This window comes from Pteropus alecto, unplaced genomic scaffold (genome assembly GCF_000325575.1).
Source record: "Pteropus alecto unplaced genomic scaffold, ASM32557v1 scaffold71, whole genome shotgun sequence".
NCBI lineage: Eukaryota > Metazoa > Chordata > Mammalia > Chiroptera > Pteropodidae > Pteropus > Pteropus alecto.
In genome coordinates this window covers 5,321,148-5,333,328 of record NW_006433024.1, presented here as the reverse complement: position 1 = coordinate 5,333,328, position 12,181 = coordinate 5,321,148, and the positions used below count along the sequence as shown (strand labels likewise).

The 12,181-nt window shown below is 35.0% G+C and overlaps 1 protein-coding gene across 1 annotated transcript in view; it reads right to left on the bottom strand.

The window, feature by feature from the left end:
• Positions 1-12,181, bottom strand: part of ANO3 (anoctamin 3) — a 330,657-nt gene that overhangs the window by 13,664 nt on the left and 304,812 nt on the right. Inside the window, exons 19-21 of the mRNA XM_006908142.2 lie at positions 5,422-5,458; positions 4,771-4,882; positions 3,935-3,992 (exon numbers count right to left, since the gene is read on the bottom strand). Coding sequence (XP_006908204.2) covers positions 3,935-3,992; positions 4,771-4,882; positions 5,422-5,458 — 207 coding nt within the window. The remainder of the gene's footprint in view (positions 1-3,934; positions 3,993-4,770; positions 4,883-5,421; positions 5,459-12,181) is intronic.

Here is a 12,181-nt window from a genome sequence, read left to right as displayed (position 1 = left end):
AACACCTTAAATGAATGCTCTGGAATACTATGTATTCCACACATATCATACATAATATACATATTATATATACATACACATACATATGTGTATGTGTATATATATATATATATATTCAGGAAATAGAAAAATATTTAATTCTATGGCAAAATGGTTATAATATATTTTTTTAAATAATTTTCTCAGAATATTTTAAATTTGTGGAAAATTTGCAAATATAGTATAGCGTCCATATACCCCTCACCCAATTCCCTCCATCGCCCCTTACATTACCAATGTATATTTGTCAAAGCTAAGAAACCAACATTGCTATTAACTAAACTCTAGACTTTATTTATTTAGAGTTCACCAGTTTTTCAATTTATAACTTCTTTCTGCTCTAGAACCCAACCCAAGATGATCCGAGGTTAACAGTTATATTAACCTTCATCACTTGATTTAGTGTTTTCCAGGTGTTTCTACCACAAAGTTACTCATTTTTCCCTTTCCCTAGTCTTTTCTTTAGAAGTAAGTCACTAAGTCTAGGCTACTCTCAAGATGGGGGCAGGTGTTAAGCTCTCCCTCCTGGAGAGGGAGTACCTACATATATCATAACATATTTTTAAGTAATAACAGCATGCCACAAAATAGTTTGCCAGCACAATCCCAATTTTGCTTTCTCTTTGCTTCTCTGTTTTTTTAAAGATGTTCAGTATAAGTTATCATCAGAAACCTCCACAAAGAAAAACGTGATTACAATGAAAATTATAATCAATGTGTTTTACTTGAAAACTTTGCACTGTAGAAGATATTTTGGTAGGAAAGCGTGGGTCTCTTTCTTTGGAAATGGGTTCATGTCCTGATCATAAAGATGATAGACTCTATACCTTTGATCCACAGTTTCTATTTCTATCAAATCAGTACCAGTGGGACTTCAAAGGGAACAAATAATTAGGACACGAAGAGCCTGCTTTTCCAGTTCCAGCCCAGTAATTTAAAACTCCCTAATCTGAGCCAGAGAGAAGGTTTTCCAGTGGTAATTTTTATTGTGTGGAGAAGTCTCAGTTCTCCCATCCAAGCATGCCCCTTGATGAATTTTGGCCCCCTGAACTCTGCCATATATATATATACGATAAATGGGTCTGAGGCAGAATAATTAGTAAGCTGCAGAGGCAGATCACAGGTCATAGCTGTAAGGTGAAACTCATAATTTTTGCAGAGTATCTCAAAGAAGCATATTAACTTGGCCAAGGTCATACAATGCTGACTGGTAGTGTGGAAATAAAAGCCTTGGTCTCCTGCACCCTAATCCACTGCTTTTTTTTCCATAATGCTAAGGATGAATTCTATTTACCAAATGTGTTTGTTTGTTGCCTTGAAGGGCTGGTTTAGCAAAGCATATTATTATGTGGGAAAGGAAAAAGAAGACCACTATAGAACCATGTGGTTGAATCACTCTTCGCAATGGTAGGCCAAAGTGGGGAGGCTGAGTGACAGGCCATTTATAATTTTGTTGAAATTGAGCCTTGATGACTTTGTGATTTACAGGGCAGTGAAAGGGATCCAACAGTTTTGGTGGGTCAGCTCCCCTCATCTAATGATTCCCTTGAGCTAAATCTAGTCCTCCATACTCTAAAATTCATTTGGTAGAAAAGAGCCTATACTTAGAATAAAAAGCATGAGTGAGCATGTAGGAGACGCAGACTTTCATTGCCATTGCACCACTCAAAATCATATGACCATGGACAACCCAAAGCTCAGTGCCTTCACATATTTTTCTCATTTGCTCCTCATAAGAACATGGTAAGATGGGTGTTGGTATCTCCATTGTGTAGATGATAAAATTTAGTAGCAAACTGGACTATCAGACTCCAATATCCATGTTCCTTTCATTTCAGCTCCCTCCTGCACCCTGTCTGTCTTCTCTTTTTTCTCAGTCCCCGCTCCCCCATTCAGGTACCCGGTTTGACTTGGTCGGCTGGCTTCCGACAAGTGCCTTCACATATTTTTCTCATTTGCTCCTCATAAGAACATGGTAAGATGGGTGTTGGTATCTCCATTGTGTAGATGATAAAATTTAGTAGCAAACTGGACTATCAGACTCCAATATCCATGTTCCTTTCATTTCATCCAATTTTGTATGTTAATTCCAAATCCAATTACATTTGCGAGCCAGCAATCATTCAGGAATCTCTTATGAAAATCAATTTCCATTATGTTCTCAGTTGGGCCTATCTGCTACCCCAATGGTGTCTGAAAAGCACACTGTTGAGAGCACAGACTCTGAAGCTAGGCTGCCTGGGTCAAATTGGTATCAATTTGATAATTTCATAAATTTACAAGTATGTTCCTATCATTATATGCAAATTATATAACTTCCCTAAGCTTCTGTTTTCTCATCTGTAAAATGAGTGTAATAATAGAATTTTTGTGAAGATTAAATGTATTAATATATGTAGAACACTTAGAAACAACTGCTAAAACGTGCTGGCATATGGTAAGCACTCATTACATATTAGCTATTATTAACATTTTATATAGATTTACAAAACATTTTTGTGAGATATTGTACAGCATGGTATGAGGAAAGTCCAGTATAGCTGTTTATAAATATTCTAAATTGTAGTACAGTACTTTTTTTTCTTTTTATAACAATTACCATTATTCGTGCCAAGGATTTTACATGCATAATCGAATTTAATCCACCCATCACCAGTACTACTGAAATAGTTTTTCATATCACAGTTTTACAAAAGAAAAAACTGAGACTTAGAGATATTTAAGATCATGCATTTGGGTAGGACGGAATTAGAATGTAGATTCAAAATACAAAATATTTGTTATATATCATGGTTATGTTCTTTTCTTTAAGACTATTAACATCATGAAAGAAAGGAAAGAGACTTTTTCATTTGGACACCCCATATTACCCAGCAGAGGCCTAGAAGAGAGTACATGTCAATAAATGCTTGTTGTATGATTGAATTCAGAGGGTCAGTTCTTATCTTCCATTATGTATACTGTTTATATCTACACTTCAAGGATTTCTAGGGCCTATCACAAACCCATATTTTCATTTCACTGATTTTTTTTTAATCAAAATCAATAATCTTTTGTTGAAAAATTTGGCCACTATCTGTCACATATATTGTGGAAGATATCTAGGATGGTTATTAAACATTTTTCCTGACACCAGTATTGTCGTTATTTCCTTGGGATTTTCAAAGAATCAGGACTTTCAATAATTGCATAATTAAGAGTAAGAATATCCAAATCAACAAAATTATTTGTGGTAGCAGTCCCTACAATGGCATCAATATGCAGATATACCTGCCTGTAACCACTCTGTTCCCCAAACTACCCTTGTTAACTCCAGTTGGACACTCCAGGAAAAAAGTAAGCATCGATTCCCAAATTGGGTAGATGAAAAGCCTTTTAGCAGATTTAGTACTTCTGGGCTACGAAGGAAAACTACAAGTTCGATTTGAAGGCTTCCCAGAAACCTGGGATTTTGAAAGACCTTAGTCTGTCTCTGGCCAGTAAAATAATACCCGGGTAGCTACAGAGACAGAGCACAGATAAATATCAACTACAATTCACAGAGTGCCTTACACAGGCCAAGGGTTGTGCTAATTATGTTATGATAATTATCTCAGCTATCATCAATTTTGCAACCAGGATTACTACTGCCAGTTTACAGATGGGGATGCAAATATGCAGAGAGTTTAAATTAAGGGCAACAAATTAATAAGTAGCAAGGTTAACATTTGAGGCCAGTTTTCTATAATAGAAAGCATACGTTCTTACAAAGTTTTAGGTTTTCTCCATGTATTCTCTTTAGCATACCTAAAATTCCCTATATCTACCTGTTTCTCTCTCTTCCCACCTCCCTTCTTTCCAGTCATTGGCCCGAATCCATGCACATCCCCACACCCACCCTTACAAGGTTACTTACTTCCTCTAGTCTCCACCGGTTAAAAAGTTTATTGTAATTTCCTGGGTGGCCTACAAATCTGTAAAAAGCCATTTTAATTCATTAGTATTTATGTGGGGTTGACTGAAGAACCTCTACTAATATATCACAACGAGTCCATGTGTGGGTAGATATAAATGTTCATCGGTGCAACCTGTCCCCAGACTGTTGACTTAGGGCATGCTTACACATCAAAGTACCTGACTTAAAAAGAGAAAAGTGTCATGTAAATTCAATACCAATGGGTTGGGAAAGTACAGACAAACCAACCGAATGATATTTTTCATTTTCATGGGTAGTTTTAATGTCTGTTGACTTAGTTAATGAATATTAATATAATGTGCTGAATTATTTAGCTTAAAATATTTCTAGCTTCAGTATGTTTCCATGACACTGGCTGGACTGTTAAGCATATGGCAAACCAGAACCAGTAGTTTAATTTTTCATATTTTGCAGCAAAGACAGAAAATAAAAAACCTTTTTAACACAAGAAGTTTCCACATTAAGGAATCATACTATAACCTAAGGTTACACAAAAATTATTTTCTCATTTAACAAAACCATTACTGATGATTGGATAGTCATAATTCAAACCAAGTATGGCACATAGGTTTTTTTTTTTTTGCCAACTTTAATTGGAAATGCACCAGAAGGTACTGTACTGAGAAGTCTTTTGATTAAAAACGCATATGAAGACTGATTAGCACAGTTTTCCAAGGCAAGGGATAAAAAAGTGCCACCTTTGTTAACAGATTGGCAATGGAACTGTAGACCTTTTTTATCATTCTGCAAAGATTATGTGTATAAAGTTGACTTACCTCCCCAAAAAGAAAGCAATATAGAAGATAGAACTATTTAAATTGACAAACTGGAAGAGGAACATCTTTAGGGCAAAGCTGTTTTCCCATTCAGATTCTGTTCGAGGAAATTCTAAAAGAAACACAGGGTATGTTTACATAGATGAAGTGAATGACAAGAAATGTGGAGGTGGAATCAGAAACCTCTTGTTTCAGTTCAGGTTCAGTCATTTACTAGTTCTGCGAGGCACTCAAAGGCTCTGTGTTCTAGTATCCGCATCTGTAAAATGTATATAGTAACATCCGCTCTACAGAGTCGATAAAAGGATCCAATGGGACAATCTTCCCTACAGCTACAAAAATGTGATGCCTGTTATTAAAGTAAACTACTTGGGAGGGAAAAAACCAAAGAACTGAAAAGGCAGAGAAAAAAGCACTCCAATGCAGGAAGAATGAAGTTTGCTGATTTCTAGTAAGGAGATTTTGTGACTACATACATTGCCTCTCTATAGTCATGGGATGTAGCCCAATATTCTATGCCACCTCTTTCCTTTTTATTGACAGTTATATAACTGAAGTTGATATTAAAAACATTAAAGTACATAAAGCAACTACAGACTGGTATGCTCATATGTTATTCTCTTACTAAGGAGTGAAGAAAAATGGACATACCTAAATTAGTGAGAAGGTAAGCAATTTTTTCATAGGCCTGTAATAAGAAAGAATACAGTTACCATTACTTTTTTCTTTAGAAAAGCTGTTATTTACACTATTCGAAGAAACATCTAAAGTGTATTCTACAAAGTGGCTACATTTTTAATCAAGGAGAAACATGTTTTAAAACTATGTAGAGGTTTACATATACACACAAAATGCAGGTAATATAAATATGCTGTAAATATGTGTATATATACAGTCATATTTGCTTTCTGTAATAACAAAGTCTTTTCTGGCAGCTATTTTTATTTCCATGTAATAAATCAAGAAAATGAGGCTGAAAAAAACCCCCCAAAATCCTTTAACTAGTCGATGACTGACCATACATGCTTTTTGACTACACTGGAAGGCTAAGAGGAAGCTTGACTTCTTTACTATTGATAAAGTATTTTCTAAACTACGACAAAGACAGTGTGCAAATTTGCATTCTTAAATAACAAATTGATTTGGCGTTTTTTAAAACAAAATTCATAAGTCAAATCTGTTTGATCTATAAGCAAGGCACATGCACAATAGATAATAACATTTTTCATCTTCTGCCACCTTTCTCTGCTCGACATGCTCTGCCCTCCACTCATGCAGACTCAAGGAAAAAAAAAATTACAATATTCCAAGTAAATATAGTTGGGAAAACTATATTTACTACAGAGAGAAGGGTGACATGTGTTTGTGGGTATATGTGCACACATGCAAATATTACTAAACCTATAAATCTAAAAATTATTCTTTAGATTATAAATTCCAATAACCTTGCCTGTTGGCAAGCAATATTAAAAGGTAGGTATCGGGTCACTTTAGCAACTGCCTATTTTTTCAATGGAACAATTGTAATTATTGTCTTGGTCATAATTCAAATCTACCTCTTCTTAAGATCCAAAGTGTTATCTTGAGACAGAAAGATTACATTGAATACAATAGTCTTATTCTATCTCTAGTGTAGATTTTTATTTTAACTATACCCACAAGTAAATTTTAGGACAAAATTAGCTTGAATTCATGAGCACAAAGTTATCTTGATTTAAAATGTTTTCTTTATCAAGTAAGATGAATACAGAAGGGTTTACAAAAGGTGTAAGATAGGCTTGCCAATCAGCAAATAGTACTTGAGTAGTACTTTGCTTCTAGCACTGAATCCCTTCTGGGGATTGAAAGAAAATTTTATTTAAATAACTGCCATTTAGAGTATTTGGCTAGTGCCAAGCAATGCTTTACATACATATACATATTACAACAATTTCATCCAATAGGTATGTATAAATGATCCCCATTTTACAGAAGAGGAAACTAAGGTTTAGAATGCCAGGTACCTTGTCTGAGATAACATTATTAAGGAAGTAGCAAAGTCAGGATTTGCAATCATGGCTCTCTTATACATCTATGCTATGCCTTGTTATATAAACCATTTCAGATTTTTGTCTTAATACTTACTACATAAAATCTGTCTGCAAGTTTGGGTGGTGATATCTGCAGCTTATACCCCAGGGGTTAAAATAACTTTTAGAGAAATGTTAGAAATCACAGAGATGCCATGGCACCTCTGGAAATATTGCTCTTGAAAAGCATTCTGGGGTACTTGAGAACCTGCATCATCTAAGCCCTAATGCTAGGCACCACCAGGATGATGAGCCACAAAATCTGTCCATGCATTGACTCGTCAACCACAAAGTGCAGGAAGAACCATAGCATATATATCCAGCTGCATGGTGTATGACGGCAATCACTTTGACAGCGCAAGTTTTGCATATGCGTGTGTGTGTGTGTGTGTGTGCGCGCACATGCGTGCCTGTTTGTGTCTGAAGTGAAATGGACATGTATTTTGAGGAGAAGAGAATAAGGGGTTCAGGGTCAACTGTTCTGGTCACTATATAGTAGAGTGTATAGAGATATTATACTCTACTTTCATGGAACTTAATTTCCAGTAGGCAGAGACAATAACAAAAACATATATAACTGGTCAAGAGACGAACAGTACTACAAGGAAAAATAAAGCAAGCTGTGTGGATAGAGAGAGGTATTGGGCAGAGTATTGTTTTACAGAGTGGTCAGGGAAGCCTCTTCAAGAGGCTGGCATTTGAGTAGAGAGCTGCATGAAGTGAGGGAGGGAACCAAGCAGAGATCTGGGCTAAGTACCTTGAGACGCAGTACGGGCAAATGCTCTGAGACTGACATGCGCTTGCAGTGCTTCAAGAAGGGCAAGGAAGTTGGAGGACAGGAGTGGAGGCAGTAAAGAAGCAAAGTAAGAAGAGATGAGTCACGGAGATCTCAGAGTAAAACAATATTTGAGGGCCTGGGAGGCCATAGTAAAAATTTTAGAAATCATTTTGAGCTACAATCATTACCTTTCCACTAATGCTTTGTTTTGGGGTGTTATGTGGAAATCAGTTGGGGAAAAATAAGAAAGGCAAAGGCAGGAAAAGGGCAAGGCTGTTGTGAGGGGCGCATTAAGGAGTTCTACGCTTGTTTTAGTGCTCTTTGCTTCAGAGTTGGAGCCTCACAACCTAACCTTCACTGTAAAAATGAGCTCCAAATAGACTTCTGCAAAATCAAAAAGAGACTGCTCTTTTCCAGTAATCAACCTTTCTGAATTTCTAGAAACTGTGGACATAGACGCGAACAAACTAAATAAATAAAAGCCAGCCCTTTTATTAAATGAGTCATTTGGGATTACTTCCTTTCTAGGTTAAGATGTGTGGCCCAACCCTTTGACCCACCTTATTCCACAATAACCTATTCGTACTGTAATTAGTAACCAGTGGTAACCAGGTATTAAGGAGAGTTAGGTACATTTTGAGGTCTTCAGAGATCAGGCCTATAAAGAAACATAGGAATCTATGCTTTGGACTCCAGAGGTGGAAATAGATCAATAATGTGAAAGAGTCTGGAACCAGCACAGACTACTGATATTAGTCAAATGTATTTAGGGCTTTTGTTGTTGTTGTTGTTGTTATAATGTACTCATTGCATGGTACATGGATTTTAAAATGACAGAAGAAATACCAAAAAGAGTTCATTCTCTTGTGGACAATGTTGAAATGGTTTAATTGGATTAATCCCAGATATTTCAAAGTACAAAGGTACTTCTGCTGTGATATTTTTATTTTTTCTTAAAACTACACATAAATCATGAGACCAGACAACTGTAACCTATTCATAAATGAATTAAGGTTTTATTTCAAGCTATAGGAGTATAATTTTGGAATAACTGTATATTTTAAATTTTTATCAAAATCTTCTTGAAAATATTTCCTGATATGATGGTAACATATGTATGATAATAACCATGCTACCTTTAAGTAGCATTACTATTTCAGGGCATCAAAATAAAAATGAGAAGGATGAGATTAGTAAAAGAAGGACTCCTGGTTTCACATTCTGGCTTTGCAGAATTTTAGTTATATGCTTGGTACGAGATGTTAGAAACGATATGAGTTTTAAATGTTGTTAAATTACTTGGAATTTATATTGGGAAATGTGGTTTCTGATATCGGCTATGTATCAAAATTACCTTAGATCCCTTAAATCAGTGATTTCCTAATGCTATTTTAGGGACTGACTGGATCAGAATCGCTTTTATATTTTTAAATGTATTTTTAAAAATACAGATTGCCTAGCTCCACAAAGGAGACTCTGAATAGGACTTGGTTTTTTTGATTATTTTAGTCCATATTTTCCCCTCAAATCAAATATTTACTTAGAGATACCACCATCCACCTGTTTTGAAAGCTTAAAAAAATGTAAATTCTTTATTATCTTGAATGAAAACAGGTACTGCAAACTTGAAAGATACTAGTATATAATCTCAAGAATAAAAGTAATTTTGAGAACATGAAGTATTAAAAATGCTAGAATATTAGAATACAATAGTCAAAAATTATTCAAATCATATATTCTAAATGTCTTTTAGGCATTAGGCAAAGACCTGAAGATACAAAAATGAAGAAGCTAGAAAGCTATAGCCCTTGTCTATAAGGAACTCACACTCTAACAGTAGGAGAAAAGGCATGTCCCAAGCACTATAACAGAAGAATATTCACAAGAGGGATTATTGAATTCTACCATGAGAATCTGATAAGAAGGGAGAATAGGCATGTCCAAGTACCTTGTGAGAAGAATAAACGCAAAGAAGAAATTATTCAATTTTATATATGGGATTGAGAAAAACTTTATGAAAGTAATCCTTAAATGGGATTTTTAAAGATGAAGAGCTATTCTTCAAGGAAACAAAAGAAAAAAATGGCAGATGGAGGAAACACTGAACTAAGAGACAGGGTTGTGAAGCAGAAGAATGCCATAGCAAGCAGAAGTGGTTTTGTGGCTGTGTAGCATATGAAAGAGAGGAAGCATGACACCACTTTAGACAAAAAGAGAATAAAAAGCTGGCTTTAAATAACAGAGGGTCTCCCATGCCATCCTAATACATTCAGACTTTTTATCAGAGGCAATGGGAAACTGTGAAGCAGTTTCAGGTACAAAATAAATTGATCATATTTGCAATTTAGAGAGATCCTTCCAACAGTAATATGAAAGGGAGATGGAAAGAGTTGAAAAACAGAAACGAGATGACTAACCAGTTAGAAGGCTGCTGTACCAGTCCAAGCTAGAAATGACAAGTAATTGAAAAGACAGTAGAAATGGCAAGTAGAGGTGAGGATGGTGAGCAGGGAATGGATAAGAGAGAGATGTTACAGAAGCAAAATTCATGAGTCTCTGAGATGATGAAAGATATAAAAGAAATGCATGAAGAATGACTTAAGGTTTCTGGATGTGTACATTAAACAGTAAAAGTTCCTTATTTAAAAAATTGTTTGACTGATTTAAACTATTTTGCCATGCCATGTCATAATTTCATGCATATAGATTATAGCTGTAAAGCATATTAGATTAATAGAATATTTTGACAGGTCAAGACCCTCATTTGGGGAATATAGTAGCACAGGGATCACAAACTTGAGCTATTAAAAAACAAAAAGTACATTTTATTAGCTGTATATTTAGTGTTGGCTCAAAAATACCAAAAATACCAAAAAGTATCATTTGGTTTTCTAGGTAACTCTTTTAGGTGGTATATATTTTAAAGAGAGTCTGGCATTTTTTATATTTGTGGTTTTAATGTATACTCATTTAAGCCCTTAAAATAATCATGTGTGTTCAGATGAATCAGAAGTACTATTTAGTAATCTGTGAAGTGCCTTAACATCCTTAGTAGAGCAGCATTATTAAACTCAGAAGGGCATTATTGTTTTACACTGATTAAATTTGAGGACTACAACATTCTTTTTACATTTGTTGATTTGTACTTCACACACATCCTTTATGCTTAGTCCATTTTAAAATCTCCTGAGTCGGTTGCAAGGGCATAGGAAAAGTATTGATAGTCTATTCCACTTGCAATAATTCCTTAATCTTCATGCCAAAATATCTAACAAGTAGAAATAAATATTTAGAAAATTAAAGTCAGTCCTATCTTCTCCCAGCAACTGTGGATGATTATTTTATAACACCAAGAAATTGCATGGGCTCTTGTCTTTAATTAAGTAGAGCTAGTGGGATTTGGGGGATCTCAGAAGATTATTTTTATGATGAAAATAATACTATCCTCACCTCAATATGGAGGTCTTATTTCTACAAGTAGTGATACACTCCATCTTGTTCAGCCTTTGCTATCTGTAAAATGCAGTACTTTGGAAGAAAGAATATATTAAGCCTCATCATACCTATAAACTTAGAACAAGTTGTATGTGAGCCTTAGGAGAGAGAGGACTGTATTTATGAGGGTCAATTGTGATTCTAGGGTCTGGGGTAACAGAGGTTGGAGACTAGCGGTGGAGCAGAGTCAGAGTTTAAGGAACTGGTGATTAAGAAGCAACTGGAATAATATGAAACTGGAGTCTGGTACACCAATGGAAACCTCAGCCAAATTTCAATTTTTGCAATATCAATGATAATAGAAACAACCTTTCTATAAGGAAAATGTTTGAAAATGTTATTTTAAATGCAGATCCGATCGTGACAAGGTCTTTGTTTTAACTGAACAGAACCTGGGTTAAGAACTAAGGACTGAAAACTGGATCTGGAAGTTCTGTCCTCAGAGCTGTCATGCTTGCCCTCCCAAACAAATATTAATTAACCACATTTGGCTTCTTTATTTTCTTTGTCTGTGAAATATTTTCCATCTTCAAAAATATTAGGCTAGTTCATTAATTCACTTAGGATGTTTTGAAGATCAGTAGGACTTTGGAACAAATTGCCAAATAAACACAGGAACACAGGGTACTCTTTCTTTTGAAGGCAATAATAATTGATGGGCGGGTGGGGAATAAATAGACATGAAACCATTAACACTGATTACCTCCAATGGGTACAATTAGTTTATGGTAGGAAGGGAGGTGAGTGGCATTTTGGGTTGAGACAAGTAACTTTTCTTAATATTTTTAACGTTTTTATACTGTTAACAATGTTATCAATTTTATAATTTAAAGCTAAGAAAGATAAAATAATAGACTTTAAAAGGGAGAAAATAAAATTAAGACATTAAAAGGAACAGGTGAGGCTACTGAAAATTAGCACAGTGGGTATGATTTCTGCATGAACAAATTAAACATTTCAAATTTTCTTATATTTTAGATATATTTGATAAAAGACAAGATTACTAATATGTATATCTCTCTTTCCACAAACAATGCCGAGTATTTAAAAATTCATGAATAAGTAAGAG